At 38.8% G+C, this 21,293-nt stretch overlaps 6 protein-coding genes across 8 annotated transcripts; 4 read left to right on the top strand and 2 right to left on the bottom strand.

The window, feature by feature from the left end:
• The first annotated feature begins 35 nt into the window (after nucleotides 1-35).
• Nucleotides 36-8,343, top strand: LOC660369 (uncharacterized protein). 2 transcript variants are annotated; one of them, XM_064355642.1, is made up of 2 exons: nucleotides 36-165; nucleotides 818-8,343. In XM_064355642.1, exon 2 carries the CDS (start codon nucleotides 1,068-1,070, stop codon nucleotides 1,584-1,586), a length of 519 nt encoding a protein of 172 aa, XP_064211712.1. In that variant the 5' UTR covers nucleotides 36-165; nucleotides 818-1,067; the 3' UTR covers nucleotides 1,587-8,343. The 2 variants fall into 2 exon arrangements, with proteins under 2 accessions (XP_064211712.1, XP_971699.3); XM_966606.5 differs by having other exon boundaries at nucleotides 42-723.
• On the top strand, nucleotides 190-1,055 carry Smug (Single-strand-selective monofunctional uracil-DNA glycosylase). Its single transcript, XM_064355313.1, has 3 exons — nucleotides 190-723; nucleotides 818-969; nucleotides 1,022-1,055. Exons 1-3 carry the CDS (start codon nucleotides 190-192, stop codon nucleotides 1,053-1,055), a joined length of 720 nt encoding a protein of 239 aa, XP_064211383.1.
• Nucleotides 2,137-6,409, bottom strand: Hexim (Hexamethylene bisacetamide inducible). The gene is made up of 2 exons (XM_008197090.3): nucleotides 6,219-6,409; nucleotides 2,137-3,145 (listed from the first exon to the last, which is right to left on the bottom strand). Exons 1-2 carry the CDS (start codon nucleotides 6,407-6,409, stop codon nucleotides 2,515-2,517), a joined length of 822 nt encoding a protein of 273 aa, XP_008195312.1. The 3' UTR covers nucleotides 2,137-2,514.
• On the top strand, nucleotides 8,203-11,867 carry LOC660552 (uncharacterized protein). The gene is made up of 12 exons (XM_008197091.3): nucleotides 8,203-8,342; nucleotides 8,392-8,479; nucleotides 8,524-8,703; nucleotides 8,752-8,908; nucleotides 8,954-9,284; nucleotides 9,331-9,501; nucleotides 9,548-9,725; nucleotides 9,768-9,937; nucleotides 10,074-10,356; nucleotides 10,441-11,392; nucleotides 11,437-11,690; nucleotides 11,743-11,867. Exons 1-12 carry the CDS (start codon nucleotides 8,317-8,319, stop codon nucleotides 11,824-11,826), a joined length of 2,874 nt encoding a protein of 957 aa, XP_008195313.1. The 5' UTR covers nucleotides 8,203-8,316; the 3' UTR covers nucleotides 11,827-11,867.
• Nucleotides 11,708-13,633, bottom strand: Fen1 (Flap endonuclease 1). Its single transcript, XM_966828.5, has 3 exons — nucleotides 13,308-13,633; nucleotides 12,460-13,262; nucleotides 11,708-12,128 (listed from the first exon to the last, which is right to left on the bottom strand). Exons 1-3 carry the CDS (start codon nucleotides 13,387-13,389, stop codon nucleotides 11,868-11,870), a joined length of 1,146 nt encoding a protein of 381 aa, XP_971921.1. The 5' UTR covers nucleotides 13,390-13,633; the 3' UTR covers nucleotides 11,708-11,867.
• Cul1 (Cullin 1) lies at nucleotides 12,770-21,210 on the top strand. Of its 2 annotated transcripts, none has more exons than XM_064355641.1 (10): nucleotides 12,770-12,907; nucleotides 13,979-14,330; nucleotides 17,112-17,330; nucleotides 18,213-18,761; nucleotides 18,810-19,073; nucleotides 19,122-19,301; nucleotides 19,943-20,092; nucleotides 20,143-20,483; nucleotides 20,532-20,751; nucleotides 20,803-21,210. In XM_064355641.1, exons 2-10 carry the CDS (start codon nucleotides 14,013-14,015, stop codon nucleotides 20,881-20,883), a joined length of 2,322 nt encoding a protein of 773 aa, XP_064211711.1. In that variant the 5' UTR covers nucleotides 12,770-12,907; nucleotides 13,979-14,012; the 3' UTR covers nucleotides 20,884-21,210. The 2 variants fall into 2 exon arrangements, with proteins under 2 accessions (XP_064211711.1, XP_008195314.1); XM_008197092.3 differs by lacking the exon at nucleotides 12,770-12,907 and adding an exon at nucleotides 13,663-13,817.
• The last annotated feature ends 83 nt before the right edge of the window (nucleotides 21,211-21,293 follow it).

The following is a 21,293-nucleotide window of genomic DNA, read 5'->3' as shown; positions in this document are numbered from 1 at the left end:
GTGCCATTACACATAACCATCCCAAACGTTGGTATGAGTTACGTTGGTACTCCTTTTTACCAAATTACAGGAACCTGTAGTTTTAATTTATGTTTACCAAACAAACACGAAAATTGCCTTCTGGAGCCAGAAAAGCCGCAAAAATTGATGGGACTGATCGAAAAGGTTGGTAGTTTCCGCCCCTTAACCATGCTGAAGCGCAAGCTGTCCAAGCCGTCCCTTGATAACCCCCTTAAAATCGCACGTGCCGACTTTGCCCAAAAATTCCTGGACATCCAGCTCGAACTCAACACAGCTCTCAAGCCCCTCCGGTTCAAGCCGCCGGTGGCGTACGTCTACAACCCCGTAGAGTACGCCTTCAAGGCGAACGAAAGCTACGTGCGCAAGTACTGCCAGGGCCCCAAAAAACTGCTCTTTTTGGGCATGAATCCCGGCCCCTTCGGCATGTGCCAGACGGGGGTGCCTTTCGGCGAGATCAAGTCGGTGCGCGATTGGTTGGAAATCGAGGAAGAAGTCGGTAAGCCGGAGAAAGAGTGCCCCCAGCGCCCCGTTCTGGGCTTCGCCTGCACCCGCTCGGAAGTCAGCGGGGACCGGCTCTGGAACGTGCTGAAAAAGCTGTGTGGCAGTCCCGAGAATTTTTTCAAGAATTGTTTCATTTATAACTATTGTCCGATCGCTATGTTGAGGAGCGATGGGGGCAACTTGACTCCGAGGGACATCAAGGTATTTGCTAACTTTGTTCAAAAATTAAAAAAATTTGCTTTTATGATTTATCTAATAATTGTGCGAAATTATTCTGTATGTATTTTTGTTGCAGGACACCCAAGTCTTGGAGGAAATCTGCGACCGCCACTACTTTAAAATCATAGAATTGCTTCAGCCTGAAATAATTATCGGGATCGGGGAGTATGCAGAGAAGCGGTCTTTGGCCACTTTGAAGAACAACAACAGCAACATCCGGGTCATCAGGTTGCCCCACCCGAGCCCCCGCTCGAAAAACAACCAAAACTGGGCCGAAAAGGCCGAAACTTTTTTCAAAAACCACGACTTGCTGAAATACATGACTGATGGAGCCCCTACTGACCAAAACTGAGCAGGAATTCATGGAGCGAGCCTTCCAGCACGCCTACGAAGCCCTCGCAGCCCAGGAAGTCCCAGTAGGTTGTATTTTTGTCCATAATAACACTGAAATCGCCTTTGGGCGCAACACAGTCAATCAAACAAAAAACGCAACAAGACATGCGGAAATTAACTGCATTGAGCAAGTGACCGACTATTGCAAAACAAATAATTTTAATTTGATTGATTTTTTTAAAGGAGTGACTGTTTTTGTGACCGTTGAGCCGTGCATTATGTGCATCAATGCGTTGTTTGACTTGCAAGTGCAAACTATTGTTTTTGGGTGTAGGAATGATAGGTTTGGGGGGCGCACTGTGTTTGATGTTGCGGGGGTTGTGCACCCGAAAACTATCATTAAAGGGGGCTTTAGGGCCGACGAGGCTATGAATTTGCTAAAGGAGTTTTACAAGGGGGTTAATCCGAGTGCCCCCCCTTCTAAGGTCAAAGTTAGGGGCAAAAAAACATAGGCTAAGTTTTTTACTGTTACGTTTTGATACGAAAAGTTGTTTCCTTAAGAATAAATTTTAATTTCTGTTTCACTTAAACCGCAACATTTTTATCAAATTGACTGTTTCTATCCCAAAAATATCACACATCCAACTGTCTAAAAACCCCAAACTTCCTATGCTTTTAACAATTTTTTAACTATTTGAAGGATAATTATTTTTTTTGCACGTTGTTGTTACATGAATTTAATTTTTAACGAAACTCGCTCAGAAATTACGTTTCCGTTTGAAAAATGTACTAAACCGATGGAAAAAGGCTAAAATAATGCCAAAATCTAGAAGAAACGAGTGATTTTAACGCCTCACTTTTTGGAAATTCGCTAATTCTGTTTCTGACTAAAAGGCTTCAGAAATCTTTGTGCTGTTTACGTAATTTTTTAAATATTGTTAAATCAATAAAATACTTACTTTTCCAACTTGCTTGGGCATTTTGAACTTTAGGGTGCGTGTCACCCTGTAATATCTCTCCCTAGCAGCGGCAAAGGTTAAAAGAGAAAGAATTCAAACGTCGTAAGCGTCATTTTAACTTATTATTTATGCAATAATTTAAATCTAGATTTCTTATCTACAAATTTCAATATAAAAACGTACATCTTTTATAAATAATGATATAATACAAAAAAATGGCCGAACCTGTGGAACTAATAACATTTGAAAGAAAAAACCGACTAAGTAACTATGGAGGACAATGTATAAGAGTGTCTATTGTGATGCGATGCATGTCCATAAATAATCGAAAAACGAAACGAAAAACCTGCTCGAAGCACTTTACACTTACTGTCTCTACACCTAACGAAAACAAAACTGGAATCGAGAACAGCCCTTTAAAATTTAGGAATGAAACAACACTGGTATTAAAACTCTCAAAACTCAAAAATGAAAGCCCACTTCAGACGGTTTCAACGCTCGCTGAATGGCCATTAGTCTGCGAGTAGTCGAGCACGGGACTCGGCGGCGCCTCGGCCGAGCAACAGCTGCTACTACTACTGCTCGTGCTCGAGCACGAGTCGTTCGAATCCGTCTCGGAATCTTCCGAATCCGAACTGCAAGTCTTACTACGCAACGCGGCGTTTTCGCGTTTTAAAGCTTCGTTTTCGATCGTCAGTCTTTCAACTTCGCTCTGGAGCTCCACCGACGAGCTGGTGGAGGTGACCTCTCTTTTGCGTTGCCGCTTCGTCAGCAGCTCCAGTTTGCTCTCGAGCATGAGGTACTCCTGGATGAGTTCGTCTTTCGACATTGATTGCAGTCTTTCCGCCTGGACGCTCTCGTACTGATCGACAAAGTCCTTGATCAGGAACTGCTCCTCGTCGTCCGGAGACGAGTAGAACTCGCCTTCTGAGTCCACGCTGAAGCTGGAGTCCCGTGTTCGGGATGTTGTCGAGTGTTGGTCGGCGTTCTTCAAATTCTCGTCCAGCTCCTCGATGTTGCCGTGGTCCTCCAACAGGAACTGGTTGCTGTTGTAGGGGGCTTCTGGTTTTATCACTTTCGCGGACTTGCGCCCGTTCTTCTGGTACGGGTACCTGCGAAAACACGCATTTCACTTTAAAATTGGGACTTTTCTTGGGAAAATTTTGTTCCCGAAATTTTAATACAATGCAAGTCAATTTATTATCACCCAAATCCGTATACATTATTCTAATTTTTTACGTAAATTATTCATTACGTGTTTTATCACAAGTCTACTGTTAAAAATTCACATCTGTTTACTTTAGATATTCGTTATAAATTTGCTCCTATCTTTTTTTTTTTGGGCAACTGAATCGAACCAAATCTGTCTTGGTTTAAATAAGCCACAGTTTACGATTTTTCAAGCATCAGATATATTCTAATAAAATATTTTTAGCTCCAGGCAAACAGCATCAAAGTTATTAAACTGTGAAGTAAAAAAACAGCAATTTGTAATAGATATTACAGTTTTATTGCAGAAATGTGAGCCTTGCTCGAAATCGGTTTTCCGCAGAAATAAAACAAGCGAAATTAATAAGTTAATGAGATTTCGGGAACGCTTCTTGTGTTATTTAACTGTCAGGTTCGATATTACAAAGTCATTGTAAGTTAAAAAACACGGAACGGTTACTATCCACCCTTTAATCGCCTCAGACACGAAAAGTAGCTACGCTTCGATTAATCAAACTTGACTTTTCCATTTCATTGTTCTAATGAGGTAAATAATTGAAATATTTACGAAAAGATTTGGTGGTGAAAATTTTCCGTAACGACAAAGACGAATTGATTTCCCTTTATCAAGCTTGGCGTAATCGAGCGATGAAAGAGTGAAGGGTAGACTTTGGCTATAAATTTGAGGGTTGGTTGCGAGATGTGCCTTTTTACGACTTAAATACTATGCGTCACGTCTGAAGGGTCTACATATGCGAGACCAGTTTGAATTTTGTTTGACTCTTCAATTAGAACAAGTCATTGTTTGTTCGAGACTCAGGATAAATATTTAAAGGAAAATGAAGAACTGGTCCGGTCCTCGACCATAACAGCTATTTTCATTGCTTCATTATTAGACAACGTCATTACAATATCTGAGAAAAAATGTTTCGAATGCTTCTAACGATAAGTTACGTGTGTTTATCATTTAAGAGAATTCGAAAGAATTTTTACATTGTGAACAACTTGGCAGTAAATCTGGGTTTAACTTTTACTGATAATGAGCGACCTTATCTGTTAACATCTTTTTAATTCATGTTTATTTGCATTAATTATTAATTCAGGAAGTGGGATTTGAAACAATTTATTGCACTCTTATCGTGGTTTGTATTTACTATCTTAAATAACAACGGATTAAACGATCAATACTCTAAATCCTTCGAGAAAGTAAAAAATCTGCCCCAATTGCCCCATTAACAGACAATTAGCGGTTTCAGCGGAAATTACGTTCGTTTTTTTATTTACTTTAGCCTAATTTTTCGCCAATTGGTTTCTTTTGTCGGAGCAAATTCACATTTTACTCCCAGTGGAGGGTTATTTCCACCGTCCGCTCAAAATCACTTTTTCGCACCGCACGAGAGAGTTTTTCAATACGCGACATAAAGCTTATCACAACTAACAGTTGAGTAAATAGAGCAATAACAAATTCGCGACGTCACAAAACGCTTTTCAAATTAATTTCTTTTTTTAACACTTCCATTGTGCAAGTTTTTAGATAAAAATCTCTTCCATGACCTGGTGACGTGACGTCATAATTGCACAATTTTTTACTCTTTGGTGATTAGAAAAATATGATTTGACATTATCTTTGTCCTCTGTGACACACTTATTAATGGTAACAGACCTTCCAACTTTCAATAAATAAGAAAAACCGCAATTATCATAATAATCAAATTACACTTGACAATAGAATTCGGACAATGAAAAACCGGTAGTTATTCAAATTTTCAAACCGTTTTTCCCAAACTATTCTTTGTGTAGTTGTGAGAATTCACAGATAACAGAAAGAAAAGTGCGGTTTTTCGCCGCATTCCGCCAATTTCACGCGGAAATATTCCAGGCTTGTCATACAATATCCAGGTTACAAACTTGTTGAAAAAACAGTATAATTATTAGCAAATAGAAATACACCCCAGAACTGCGAAATTTTCTTAAACAAAATTAAAATCTGCACCTTATTAATTAATCAAATTGTAGATCAGTTATCAGTAAAATAATATTATAAAATGTTGATAGGTTTTTTTTTGATAAGATTAGCGCAATTCCGGTTAAATTCAATTTTTTTGACAATATACAGGGTGGTTCAGCCCAGCTCCCGTGTTATGTAGCTCAGTTATTAATAAAGATAGGCTTGTAATATTTCGTAGACGTTATTACTATACTCTACGACGCATTTCAGGAAAATATTTTTGATTATACAGAGTGTCCTTAAAATAATATGACGTCATATATTTTTTTAATGGTATGCTATTATTTTTTGTTCTTATTAGGATATCCTTTCAGCTTTTTACATATCCTTATATTTTTTAAATCAGTTCAAGGGTTAAGACTTAAAAAAAATCAAAACAAAACACCTGTATGTTGGCAAGAGTTTTAATACATTTCTTTTAGATGAACAGAGAATCGTGCTTTGTTCACGGCTAATATTTTTGATTTTTGGAATTGACAAAGTTAATAATAATAATAAGTCTTTAACAATAAAATTGACATTTCGTTTAATTGACATAGGAGGCCACCCAGTGAATAATGTTTCTAATTGTAGCTTTACTTTAAGAACAAGTTTTAGAATTAATGTTTTTTCCCTGTACAACACGACGCCATTTTAGTCGTAGTTTCATTTTATGACACTTTCTATTTCGGAAAAAAATCGTGACATGAAGATACGACTTGATTTATTGACACATCAAGTGGCCTGCGGGCGCTGCTCTTTTGTTTCGGGATTATGCAAATTAAGTCAAACGGAAACACTGAATAAATTCATTAAAATGGGCGCTTTTTCTCAAATTACGATAAGATTAGCGCAATTTGCAAGTGTGTAATTGGCTGCATTTCCGGTTTCAAATTCAAATTTTTCTAGACCTTGACACATTTCCCGTAATTTAATCGAGGGCGCGTTTATATATTGCGCCCATTTCTTTGGGAAAATGATTTTCCTACCTCCTTTTGGATTTTCCGCGTCTCGTTTTTCTCTTCTTGGTGGGTATTTCGCATTCGGGCGACTTCGGCTTGGGTTCGTTTCTGGTCGGTGCGCGCGCATCTTTCTGTTGAACGACGTCACCTTGGGGAAGCGTTGCAGGCGTTTTTCCATCCGGGTTTTCAGGCCCGTTTTCCGACGATTTTTCACTCATTTTCACCGTTTGGCTTCGTTTCGGGGCGATTAGACCATCGAACGGCTCAAACAAGGCTGTTGTCTGGAAGCACTCTCGCCGCGACCTCACCACCAAATGCACTCGACTCGACAGAAAGCGCCATTTTCTCGTTGCACAGTTTGTTTGTTTCCCAACTGGGGCGCTGTGTCGCCACCGCGTTGTTTATCCCGGGGGTGGGGGGACGGCGCCCAGCCCATTTTACCACAAAAGGGAAATGCGCCCATTGGGAGATGGGCCATGGGACGATTTGTGGGCCATTTGAGCCCAGCGATGGGCCTTTGTTTGCGAAATGACAGGAGCGACTGACACCAGCCCACTTCCTATCTGGGCTAATTGGCGAGATGGGGGCCCCTGATTGCATTTTTTCCATTTTTGATTTATTTATAGAGCGGGTTTTGGTCTAGTTTGTTGGGGCGCCCATAAATGGGTGTATTTGCATGTGAAAGGCTGGGGATGGGTGTGTTGGAGAAGAGAAAGGAAGATGGAAAGTGAGTGCTTCTTCACTCGACTGTTGCAAGGTCTCCGAAGAGGAAAAATGGGATAAAAATAACATAATCGCTTGTTTATCTTTAGTTATTTTATTTATAAGCTTTCGGTGGGTTCCAGCCTTTTTCCCAACAAAAACAAACATTTATCTCTTGCGATGCATTCAAACAACTCGACACACAACCGGTTTTGTGTGTTTATGTTTTAAAAATAAAGCTGAATTTAATTTCTTTGTTGCATTTTGTGTTAATCGATATCATTTACCACGATGGTCATTAATTGGCAGTGGCGTAACATGGGGGTTATCAGTGACCTTGGAATGCTCGGTCGAAAATCCGGTTACGTAACGTTAAAAATTTATTGTGTAGGTCAGTCCCTACTCTTGCAACCACTTTCTTATCACGTGTTTATGGTTAGATATTTATTTAAATTCGGTCTTACGCAATAACTTGCATTTTTTAAATATTTTACACCTTCCTCCAGGTAGAGAAGAGCGAGAAATTTCTACTTCCTTCACATTTGCATAAATTACACATTGTTGATTATTTGTGGCGATTCCTAAACATCAAAAATTGAAATTTGAGGTAATTTCCAAATCCAAAGGTCTATAAACTCATCGATTATTCGAACATTTTTTACGTAACCCGATTTATAAATTGTCGACGTTAACGCAATCATTAAATCGATTTTACTTGCTCAAATTAAGCGAAAAATAGCTAAAATTAAGCGATAATTAAACAAATTTGAAGATTAAATGCCAGTGGCGGCGCGTGAAGTCAAGTATTTCGTTGGCATCGGTTGGTTGTAACATTGAAATTGGATATGGTTTATCTTGACGTCAGAAATTTCTATTTAATTTAAATTATCAAAAATGAAATTGACAGTGTCAACAAAATTCCAGTTGTATCGTTTAAAATTAGATTCTGAAATGCCAACCTAAACAGTCATTCATATTCGAAATTCACAGAAGGTGAATTGACGACTTTGACAAAAATTAATGCGAAAATTGATATTTTATGACAATTATTTTATTGCCGATAGGAAAAAATCCAGCATTTGACAGAGCAGTGACAATGTATATCAAAATTACAATTCACATGTTGACAATAACATGCAATAAATAATAATTTAGTTACAAAAACCCACTCTTGTTTCAATTTTTTTAGTCAACTTTTATTTACTTGAGTTAATTTGTGCGATAATCTTTAGTGGTCTCTCCAAACGAGCCGCCACTGGCCAATTGCTGTTTTGGTAAACTGACACTTGGCAACAATTGTTGTTTCTCTATCCTTGTCAGTGGCACACGCACGGAAAATAGTCATCTCTTTCTAATCCTTAACTTCAAGTTTTAGGTTAGGATAACTGTCTCTTGGCAATAAAGTTGTAAAATTAAGAAAAACATGAGTAGCAATTACAACATAGAATGGTGAGTGGTTATTTAGCGTGAAATTGAATATTTTACGCGAAACTTGTAGGAAAACATGCACAGACGAGCACTTTTCTGCAAAAACAAAAGGACTCAGTGGGGTCAAGACCACCGATCACCCCCTTAAAACGGCAATTGTGAGTTGACTCTTTTAACTATCGGGTGTTATGAATAAATTTAGGTGACTGAGCGCGTTCCACGTCGGATTTTGGGGTCGCAGCCCAGCACCGGTCGCACGACCCCCGTGTCCACCCCCTCTGTGATTTTGGAGCCTTTGAGTATGGCCCTTGAAGGGGTTGACCCCTTGACGGCCTTCGCAATCGAGGAAATGGACCCTTTGACAAAACTTGCAGCACAAGAGGTTCCATTGTGATTTTTATAACACTGTTTTCTCAATTTGGGGTTTTAGAGCAGGGACAAGGTTGATTCAAGTCAAGATAAGAAATTATCGGATTATAAGTGCGAAGTCGACGCGTGGGCTATGAAAAAAGCGTCGATTTTGTCCAAATATACAACGTCCGAGAAGATTTCAATTGTTACAAGTTTTCTGTCAGATGGGGATAAAGGTGGTTACAGGTTCCTACTTTTCGGTTGTAACCGACTGGTTTTAGTTGTCGTCAAGGCGCAAAGTACTGCTGTTGATAAAATGCAACACAGGCTTGAACAGCTGGATTACATAGAAGAGGGGTCACAAACCAGGCTTGATCTGTCACAAACTGAGTATGTGAACAGGATTGAACAACTCAACCGGGAACTTGTCTCAGCTTGGAATTCGGAACAAAGGGTCAAAGCATTAAAAATTGCAATACAGTGTGCTAAACTATTATCAGATACTAGCGTTTTGACGTTTTATCCTAGCAAATTTGTACTCATTACGGATATTTTGGACGTTTTTGGACAATTGGTTTACAATAGATTGAGTACGAAAACAGATTCACACAAGTACGTTCCGCAAATGATGTCAAAAGTGTTGTCAGTTGATTTTTAGGTTGGGTTCAAAAACGAAATTACCGGAGGATTTCACCCCTGAAATGGTCTCAGATTCGGCAAAAGAAACATGTTTGAACTGGTTTTACAAAATCGCATCGATTCGCGAACTAGTCCCGAGGCTATACGTCGAGATGGCGCTCATGAAGTCGTACTATTTCCTCTCCCTGAGGTGGGTCAAGCTACCGGCATTTACAGTTTCCTGTAATTTTTTTTAGTGAGTGCCAAGAGGCTTTAAGGCGCCTCACACATATGATTAACGGCATTGGCAACCCTCTTGTGGCGGTTTACGCCCGTTGTTACCTTTGTAGAGTCGGTTGCAGTTTGTCCAACCGTATAAAAAACAAGGAATATCTCTTACAAAATTTCCACCGGTTTTTGCAAAACTACCAACACGTAAGTTGGACGAATAATTCAACTAAACTACCCTAAATTTAGTTGTTTAGTCGCAGCGTTAAGGGCGAATTAGCCCAACAGAAAGTCTCACAATCGGTTTACATGTCTTTGTTCACCCCGGCCCTTGATTATATGCTGCAAACAGTGGCGTGCGACAATTCCGATGCACTCTTGAACGAGCTCCTCGAGAGGTGCAAAGTGCACGGGAATAGGTTTATAATTAATTAATTAATTTTCCCTTTCGTATTAATATGCATCGAAGTAGGCATTGAAAGACTTGCATAACCTACTTGATGCACATTAAAATGAAAGAGTTTAGAAATTAATTTTTTAATGAAAAAATTTCAGTTCGTTGATTCTTAACACGGTCATGTCGGCCTTCAAGCCGCATTTAATATCAGCCCGAACTTTGCAATTTTTGGAAATGATCGAGCATTGCTTAGATCAGGGAATTCCCCTACATTCCCTTTTAAGAACGTTGGGATTGTGTGTGAGTGTGGCGCCCCCTCCGTTGGAACATCGAAGACAGATTTTAAGCACGGCTTGGAAACACATAACGGGCTTAAAACAAGTCGAGGAGTATATAGCATGCGCTGAGCCTTGGGTACTTTACGTTGTCAAATACTTCTCGGTAAGTCTATTAGAGGGCGCACCAACATATTTTTTGAACTAGTTAAAATCAAAGTCTTTTGTCAAAACTTATTATTGTTTATAGCATCGCGAATTAAACACTATACTGGGCGACATAATCGACCACATAGCGCCGGATCGTAGCTACGAACAATATTACAATCAACTAAAAAACGTTGTTGAGAACATAGTTTTAAATATCCAAGATTTTGAGGCCCTCCTTGTCATGGACAATTTCCTGCCGCTGATCGACTTGTTCCAGCAAGAATCAATAAGGGTGGAAGTGTGCAAAAAAGTGCTAAGTGGAAGCAACAGCAACCTTATTTTTGTCAACGACGCGGTCGTTGTCAACGCCCTCATGTTCCTCTGTACTGTTCTACACGACTCTGTTAACGCGCTAACCCCCGAAGATGAGTACCGACAAATTGGCGACATTTTATGCCATGTGATCAAAACAATTGACTACGGACGTGACTTTGAACAACAATTGACATTCTACGTTGAGGCTCGTGCCAGTTTTTCCAATATTGACATAGTTTTCGTGCAATTGGTACAATGTGTTAACGCCCTATCTGTCAAAACACGCCAAATCGTCAAAGGGCTACACACGAGAAAAACAGGCGATTTCGTGCGCGCATGCGCCGCTTATTGCTTCATTACTGTACCTTCCATCAAGTCGGCCAAGCACCGCTTGCGGTTGTACCTGCTTTCGGGACAGGTGGCGCTGTTTAACCATTGTTTGGGCCAAGCGGATGCGTGTTTCAAGGCCGCCTTGACCACTATTTCGGAGATACAAAATGACAAAACGCAATTTCCCGAAAGCGAACTCATTCCGTACGTTAAACAGTTTTTGTCGATTTTGTTGGTAGTGCCCGATAATCCCGACTGTAGTGTTCTTAACTTGACGAGGGCGCTTTTGAATGTGCTACAAGGGTACAGTTGGGAGTCGAATATTTCGCTCATTTCGATTTATTTGAGTGTCATTGACATGTTGAGTGTGATGGCGCAAGAGTGGTACCCCTACCACATCGATAAAGGTAAGGAATTTAGGTTGGTGACACTGGTTATTACTTTTTTCTAGTTGAATCAAACGATTCTTTGTACGGTTCTGATAAGAAATTTATCGCCGAAATTAATAAAATCTGTTCAGTTGTGACCAACGAATTGATGAGTAAATTACAGTCGTTGGGACCGTGCACCAAACAGTCGACTTTTGCCATCGAATTGTTCGTAAAGTTGGCCGTGAGGAACGACCTGACTAATCAAATGCTAGTTCTGGCGCTAAATTTATGGAACTTAGCCAAACGTGACAACACTTTGGACACGAAATATCTGGTATGTGAAACACTTGATGAAAATAATGTAAGTATATTGTGTATTCTTCCAGATCAGAACAAAAAATTACGTAAAAAAACGAACGTTCGCATGCAATAACACACTGTTACAAGAACTAGTAAATAAAATGGAATGAGGCAGATCTTTAAGTTTTATAAAAATAAATATTTGAGATTATTACTTGGGTTTAGCACGCCCTCTGCCGGCACCTGCACCAGTCTTCTTTTTCTTATTGGGTGTTTCTTTCTTGTTTTCGGCTTTTCGTTTAGCTGGCGTTGTTGACAAAACGGTGAAAAACCCGTCGAGCCGGCCCTGAGTACTGGTCGAACGTGATTTTAGTAATTTCTTAACGCCGTTTCGGACACGTTCCTCATTGAATTGTTTGTCGCCACAGAGGAATTTCACCATGCCCTCTTCGTCAGGGTCGGTCCATTTCAACTAGAGAAAAAAAAACGGCGTTCTTCAAGTAGGCTCTATTTTTGACACTGTCAAATGAAAAAAAAAGCGAACGAGCCTACTTGCTGTTTTAAAACTTACACAAAAAATGGCAACAGCCCACTTAGATTTTTGAGGTTTTGTGAAATATCACAGTTGTTTTTATAGTTTTGAAACAGATATTATGTGCAAGATCGGTTTAAATAATTTTTTGTTAAATATTTTCTTTTTAATTTACACCAGACCTGGTGATTTAAATGTAGTATCTGAATTATATATATATATATATATATATATATATATATTTTTCAAAATTGAATTTGTCAAATCGTACCTCAATTTTGGCCGCATCCATGACTTCGGGCTCCTCAAACAGCTGTCGGGCCCCCTCGTAGTTCCAATTCTCGGGCGGGGGGTACTTTTTCACATCGATATTTTTCAAAATTTCTTCAATACTTTTGTGTTTTTTGATCAACTCAATGGCCCTCTTGGGCCCAATCCCCCTAATACTCTCCGTATAATCGCACCCCAGCAAAATACATAAATCCACGAACGCCTTCTGGTCCAGCTCAAGCCCCTCCAAGACCTTGCTCAGATGAATCTCCTGGACGGGCATTTTCCTCGCCTCGCTAAACGTCAAGTGTCTCAGCAAGACATTTGAGCCGAACGTCAGCGCGTCCATATCCTCCGTTGCGGTGGCATAGACCAGCCCCCCTTTGACCATAGCCGCGCACTGGGCCTCCGCCTCACAGGGGGCCTCAATATACGGAACCCCCATCAAGGTGAGTAGTTGTTTGGCCTCGTCGGCGTGGTGGCGCGTCACTTTGACCAAGCGCCGGTTGAATTTGTCCACTTCTGTGGCGTCCCCCAGCTCGGTGGCTTTATCGAGGGCTTTCTGCGCCTCGTCGCGGCGCTCTTGGCGCTTGGAGAGCTCGGCTGATTTTAATTCGGGGGGTTTACCGTCGAAAACGTAAACGGGTTTTATGCCGTTTTCTATGAGACGGATTGTGCGGTAGAAGGTGCCGAGGAGGTGAGAGGTGGTCTCGCCGTCGACTGAGGTCAACTGACCGGACTCGTTGCGGACGGCTATCAGGAACTGGTAGAGACACATTGAGGCGTCAATTGCCACTTTGCGGCCTGGGATTAAAAATCAGTTATTGAGTAAACAAGGGGGTTATTTACCGAAATAGTGCTTGATTTCGCCCTCGCGGATGGCATGGGGGGCCACATCGGCCAGAAGTTTCGATAAGCCCAAAATACCCATTGCTGGCTTGGCTCAATTTCCCGCGCACTCTAACATAACCGCAAATTTCACGTTTGGTAATTAAACACTTTTGGGGCGGTTTTGGACCCGCTAGGGTGAGTTAAGTGTCTTTCGAGCGGTGGAACACATTTATTTTAGCGTGACACTTGTGGAAACGCTAGTTATTCGGTAAAATTGGCGCGTTTTGGGGTTATGCTACCGCCGTGACGTTAGGCGCGGTTCCGGGATGACTTTCACTGGGAGAGGTTGGCAGGCATGTCGTGGCAGTGCGTCCGACTTCACGGGGTTTAGATTTGTCAATTTTTGTATCTCAAAATAGGCAACAATAAATTTTTTATTTTCGCCACCTAAAGTAAATTTAAAGTTCCACGTTGTTGTTAAAACTTGTAAATATAGTGTAAATTTTTGTTATGATATAGGAATCCGAGGTGAGTCAAACCCAACTCATAAATAATACATCCATAATTATGGTGCAGCTTTACAAACAAAAGGTGAAAGACAAATTCGAAAAATTCCATTTGTGACTTTCTAACTTGCGAATCGGACGTGCCGTTTTGACCGGGCGTGATCTTTGTCTTGGTGGTTTCAGAGTGCGAACGTTTTGCTTGTGGAGTGCTGAGGAGATGTCGAATAAAAATTCCGTCAATAACACAGCGGGGCTCAAACAGATCGACCTGGATCAGATTTGGGGGGATTTGCACGCGGGGATCGAGCATGCATACAGCCAGCAGCACATGCCCAAGTACCTCTACATCCAGCTGTACACCCATGTTTATGACTACTGCACCTCGGTGCACCAGCAGGCCAATGGCAGGGGCTCCTCCAGCATCTCCACCAAGAACAAGAAGAGCCAGGTTGGGGGCGGCGCCCAGCTCGTGGGCCTCGAGCTCTACAAGAGGATCAGGGAGTTCCTGAGGAACTATCTGGTGACTCTGCTGAGTGTAAGCCTTTTGCATTCATTTTCGCCCAAAAAACGGGAAATATGACCGGAATTGTGCTACTAACGAAAGTACATGTTTTTGTTTCCAAGTTTTATGCACTGGGTCAGAATTAAATTTGTTAAACACAAGGATTTGCTCTACTGTTTATCTTACTCCTAATTAAAGAATTAACGAGAGAATTAAAGAGATGTGATGACTCTACCAAGGCTTTGGTTTTGCCGATTATTTTGTCTGTTCTACATTTATCTTAAAAAAAGTTACAATAGTAATGAGACATATGCATTGCATCATTGCTTAAAAGCACTTTGCTAGTTTTTAAGGATATTTTTCTATGTATTTGTTGTTTTTTATGTCATCCTTGTAGTTGAAATTTGGGGTTATTTACTTTTTCGAGTATAAATTTATTCAAAACTGGATATTTTTGTTACGGATAGAAGACATTATTATAATTTTTTTATATTTGTTCAAGTTTATTCAAATTGTAATAATTATATGATATTTAACTAAGGGTGGATTTTACAATCGTCAGATAAACGCCAGATAAGTTTAAATAGTTACAGTTTTTCAGAGATGCAAAAAATGTGCTTTTTTTTTTAAATGAACTGTGTATGCAGTTTATTCTCAATTTCTTAAATAATTCGACTCCTAGACTGTGTGTTTTAATTTGACTAGTTTTAATTTGATAGTTTTAATAAAAAAATGTTTTTGAACGTAAAAATTGCTATTTTTAATATCACTTCGATACATTTTCGAATTTTGATTTTACAATTTTTTACTTTAATTTTAATCTGTATTTATATTCTGCTTTGTGAAAGGTTTTGTTTAAAGGCTGCTTAGTTTTATTTACCTTAACTTTCTTAAACAATTAAATTAACACAAATTGTTGCGTTTTAGAACAATTTTTTGGTGGTGGTAAGTGGTATTTTTAAAGGAATGTTTCTAAAGTAGAATTATTGTCCATTTCAATAAGACTATTTTTTAGTTTTACATTTTTTTTAGTTAAATTTCAATCTGATTATGATTCTGTGTTTGTTCTAGAAGATTGTTTAAAACGGTTAATCTTATCTTATTATTTATCTTAATTTTCTTCAGTTTATTGATGGTGCTGGTAATATTTTGTGAAAATGATAACATTCTGATAACATTACAGCGTGAGCTAATTGTAGAAGAAACGTTTGTTTGCTCGTGGTGTGTGGGCGATTGCCACCGCCAGTTCCTTATCTCAAATGAATGAAAATTCATCTCAATAAATCACTCATTATTTTTGGTTTCCGTCCCAAAATAATTGGACGCAGTTCAAGAATGAAATGAGTTAAAATTTCAAAGGGAAGAATGTGCCAACAATTAATTTAGGACTAACGATCCTGAAATAACGAAAATCTAATGGATTGGATTTCACACAATCGAAACAAACCCCTCGCATCATAAAAATTGAATTTGTTGCGAGTTGAACGACCACGTATTTGAATATTTCATATTTTTATAATGGTATCAATTACGCAACGTTATCGATTCGCCACAGATAAAAAAAAATCTCGTTTCCAACAGTGTTTTAACGTTAATTATCTTGAATGTTGTTTGGTCACGAGCTATGGCAATGGCGCCACATTTACTTCCGCTTTATTACAAAATTTCGGTGCAAGAAAGTAAATACGTTTTTCGGTGAAAATTCAGGTCAGCGATTATTTCCAGCGAAAGTTCAAAGGGTCGACGGATAAGAAGTGCACTTGGCAATAACAAAATCGGGGAAAAATACCGAAAATTGCAGAATTGTTGTTTTTCCTTGAGTGACGTTTCGTGCTGTAATTACCGCAGTTGATGCAAGACTAATTTTCGGTTGAGGAAATTTTCCGGTGACGCTTAATTTATCGATCGAGGGAATATCTGTTTTTGATTAAAAAAAAAAAAACGAAATGCCAGTGTTAAAATATTAAGTGGAAGCGTGGAGAAAGTGTGACTGAATAATGCACGAAGGGATAACGAAAATTACAATTTTAAATTGGTCAAAGGATGAAGTTCACATTTTATCATCGTTATCTGTTGGAACGACTCGTAAATTAGTTGAGACGGTTCAGGTCGTGTTAATCGAGCGCGGAATAAGATTGTGAAACAAGAAATTGAATGAATCATGATTTTGACGCAATAATCGCCAGCAAATCTTGACAGTAATAAAAGCCTAGTCGTGAATTGTTTTGCTTTTTATGAACGAACAAGTTGGAAAAAATCTATGATGAAATTTACTAAAATCTAAAAAAAATATTCGTTGTTGTGGTTTAAATAAAATAAACTGAGCGATTTGAGACAAAATAATTTCTTTGGAATTTTTTTTTTGTAAAGACTACAATGTTTTACGTTTACATGCAAATTCCAGTTAAACTCTGTCATTAACCTTGGTTAAAAGGTAATTATAACAATACGTGTTATTTTTAAACCCACCTTAATGGAATCTCAATTCGAATAAGACACCAGAGAAAGATAAAAAATTCGAGTGAATTATTCAGTAATCTTATCTGTTTTAACTGTTTGGAAAAAAAAAAACGTACTGGACAAATATGAATATAATTTTATTAATTTATGAATCCACGTTTGCGAACCAACTGCGTTTTGTTGTTTCGATGCGTATTGTTTGGTCCGCCGCACAAATAAAAACACAATTAACGCAATAAAGGCGGAAACAGACATGTAGCAAAACAAGTTATTATTGACGTGATTTGATTATTGCGTAGTAATTTCGAAACCGGAAGATTTACAAATCAATTTTTTCATTTTTTTTTCTGTTAGGACGGGATGAATCGGATGGGTGAAGGCGTTTTGAAATTTTATACGCGTCAATGGGAGGAGTATCAGTTCAGTAGCAAGGTTCTGAATGGTATTTGCTCGTATTTGAATCGACATTGGGTGAAGAGAGAATGCGAAGAGGGAAGGAAAGGAATCTACGAAATTTATCAGCTCGCACTGGTGACATGGCGAGATCATCTGTTCAAACAATTAAACAAACAGGTTAGCCACAAATTCGCGCGGAAAACTATCAATATTTATGGGGAAGGGAAAAACGAGGGGTCATCTACGGCTCACTGTACTTTATTTAACTTCTTTTTTTTTTATTTAATTTAGAAGGTGAGAACAGTTTCAAAATTATCCAAAAAGAACCGAAAAGTCGGCTAATTCAGCAGAAGGCGATTTTGATGAAAGCTTTAATAAATTTCAAAAATATATTTATAATCTCGGAGAGTATGAGTAGCTGAAGATCTGGAGCCTTTAGGAAGATTTGACATTTTGAATTTGAAAGATTACACTCCACATGAAGGTCAAAAAAACATTTAAATTTAACCCACTATTGACTCACCCTGTATGTGAATTTTCTCATATTTTTTCTACAATTTCTTAAAATTAATAAATTAATATTAAGGGCTGGTTTGCCTGAATGTTTTTGGTTACAATTTAATGTGAGATCATCCAACTTTTTGGAGGATTTTTTGAGGCTAGCTACAATGTTTTCTACGTAATTTTGACATAAATCAAAATTTGAAATATTTTTTTCAGTCGCTTACGATTAATTAATTTGTTTTGATTGCGTATAAGGAACTTGTAAAAATTTTGAAAAGATTTACTTGCATAGAGAAAAACAGGCATTTAATGTGTGTTTATAATTTTTTGCGATACGGTAAAAATAAACTTATTTTAGCCCACTTACGCTAGCTAATCTGGTATGGAAAAATCCTCAGAAAAATGAAATAAAAAAAATACTTCTGAGGTAATAAATAGAATTATATTAATTTTAAAAGTTTTGTTTTTGCTTTCGTTTTAAATTAGTAAATATTGAGAGTTTGCAAGCCCCTATCCGGGGCTGTCGTTTTTATTTTTCTCCCCCGTTCAAACCAGGTAACAACTGCCGTTCTGAAACTGATCGAACGCGAGCGCAACGGCGAAACAATCAACACTCGTTTAGTCTCTGGCGTGATAAACTGTTACGTGGAATTGGGCCTAAACGAGGAGGAACCAGGGGCCAAAGGACCGAACCTATCGGTGTACAAAGAGAGTTTCGAAAACATGTTTCTGGAAGACACTGAACGCTTCTACCTAAAAGAGAGTAACAACTTCCTAGCACAAAATCCGGTCACTGAATACATGAAAAAGGCCGAACAACGTCTCCTCGAAGAACAGAAACGCGTCCAAGTCTATCTACACGAAACAACAAGCGGCCGTTTAGCCAAAACCTGCGAAAGAGTCCTCATTAAAAAGCACCTCGACATGTTCCATTCGGAGTTCCAGCAGTTGTTGGACGCCGACAAAGACGAGGATTTGGGTCGGATGTACTCGTTGGTAGCGCGGATTCCGGACGGTTTAGGGGAATTACGGACGCTTCTCGAGCAACATATCGCAGCTCAGGGGCTCTCAGCGATTGAAAAATGCGGAGAAAGCGCCCATAATGTAACTAACTGTTACTACAACTCCCAGTTTTTAATAACCTGTATTTAGGACCCGAAAATTTACGTCAACACGATTCTGGAGGTGCACAAGAAGTACAACGCTCTTGTTTTGGTGGCGTTCAACAACGATAGCGGTTTTGTGGCGGCTTTGGACAAGGCATGTGGTCGTTTCATCAACGCCAATGCCGTTACCAAAAAAGCCAATTCGAGCAGCAAATCGCCGGAATTGCTCGCGAAATACTGTGATTTGCTGCTGAAGAAGTCGAGCAAGAATCCGGAGGAGGCGGAGCTCGAAGATACGTTAAACCAAGTCGTATGTAACGAGGTTTTGTTTTGGGTGGGGTTTTGATTGTGTTTTCAGATGGTTGTGTTCAAATATATCGAAGATAAGGACGTTTTTCAAAAGTTCTACAGTAAAATGCTGGCCAAGCGATTGGTCCAGCACATGTCGGCGAGTGACGATGCTGAAGCTTCAATGATCTCAAAACTGAAACAGGCATGCGGGTTTGAGTACACCTCCAAGTTGCAAAGGATGTTCCAGGCAAGTTGGTACAATTGGTTTTTAATTGGTCATTGATGACCCCGAGAATGAATGATTTTCTATTAATAAACAATTTGCGTTAATACGAGACATTTATAAACGATTTTCTGCACATTTATCATATCGATAAACAAACAATCAACGGAAATGCGAATTTAAACATAATTTTTTGCAAAGTGACTTTGGTTATACGCATTTCTTCCGTTTTTCATGACTGACTTCAAGGCCTGCTCTCCTTTTGGAGATTTCAGTGGTAACTTTGAACTGAAGGCGACTTTCTTTTTGTCTTGCTAAATTTCCAAGTTTTTGGCTAAAAATTTAATTTTTTCAACTTTTTATTTGACAATTTCCAAAAAATACAAATTGAACTTTAAATTTTTTTCTTGTTTTTTGTACGTTTTTCACTCAGAAATGCTTCTTTTTGCGAAAGTCCTCCGGAATAAGCCGAAAATTCATTAAAATAAGTCGGGAGATCTCAAATGATTATTATGAAATAATTTTGAAATTTCAAATGCTAAAAAATATTAAAAGTCACTACTTTAATGACGGTTTATGTTGCCATTTTTGGGCCATTTTATCGTTAATTCTTTCGAAAAACAGCCTTGAAAGCGTTGATTTTGGCGTAATCTGTATTTTTTTAGGACATTGGCGTGTCTAAAGATCTGAACGAGCAATTCAAAAGTCATCTATTAAAATCAAACGAAACCCTAGACATAGATTTTAGTATTCAAGTGTTATCTTCCGGATCATGGCCTTTCCAGCAATCTTTCACCTTCGGATTGCCGACCGAGGTGCGTTTTTTGCTTGTTGTAGGGTTGGGAGATAAATTGTACGTTTGCAGCTTGAAAGAAGTGTTCATAGATTTACAAATTTCTATTCCGGTCAGCATTCGGGCCGGAAATTAAATTGGCTGTATAACATGTCGAAAGGAGAGTTACACACGAACTGTTTTAAAAATAGATACACACTCCAAGCTAGTACGTTTCAAATGGCTGTGCTGCTCCAGTTCAACGTGTCTGAAAGTTGGACAATAGCTCAACTCGAGGAGAATACACAAATCAAAACAGATTTCCTAATACAGGTCATACAGATATTACTTAAAGCGAAGCTGATCACTTGCGATGATGACGAGAACGAGCTCGCGCCACACTCGGTTGTGAACCTTTTCCTAGGATATAAAAAGTGAGTTTACGCGCCAGGGGTGTCCCCCGATTTGAGTTTTTCTTCCAGTAAAAAACTTCGGGTCAATATCAATATTCCGATGAAGACCGAGCTAAAGATGGAGCAAGAAACAACTCACAAGCATATTGAAGAGGACAGGAAGTTGCTGATTCAAGCCGCGATTGTACGAATCATGAAAATGAGGAAAATACTGAAACATCAACAGTTGGTGGCTGAAGTTTTGAACCAGTTGTCGTCAAGGTTCAAGCCGAGGGTTCACATCATCAAGGTGATGATATTTCTCGTATTAGTTGTGTGTTTGATTTGTGTTTTGTTGCAGAAATGCATAGATATTCTGATCGAGAAGGAGTATCTGGAGAGGACTGAGGGTCAGAAGGACACCTACAGCTACTTGGCATGATTCAGCAAACGCAACTGTCACCCAACTGTCTTTGATTAACAACCGGCGGAGTCAACGAGTGGCTTGTATATTGTAAATATTCGAAAAATAAATTGTACTTTAAGTGATATGCTATACTAAAAAATACACAACTGTATTTATGTTTTGATTGAATTGTCCTAGAACTGTCAATCTGAGTTCTGGCGCTCTCTTGATATTCCTTTGAATTTTTGTTTTAATTCTGCTTTTACTTTATTAATTGTATAGAATCTGTTTATTTGTATTACTATGTGAAAAGAATACGAATGTAATTTAATTCACCGATTTTAAATAAATTGTTTTGACAAATTGCTGTTTGAGTTAACGCCACTTTAACACACATTGGAATACGATTATCAAAAAAACATAAATAAAACTATGAATAATTTATT

The sequence above is a fragment of the Tribolium castaneum genome, chromosome 3, assembly GCF_031307605.1.
Source record: "Tribolium castaneum strain GA2 chromosome 3, icTriCast1.1, whole genome shotgun sequence".
Taxonomy (NCBI): Eukaryota; Metazoa; Arthropoda; class Insecta; order Coleoptera; family Tenebrionidae; genus Tribolium; species Tribolium castaneum.
This window is presented reverse-complemented; position numbering and strand designations above follow the sequence as displayed.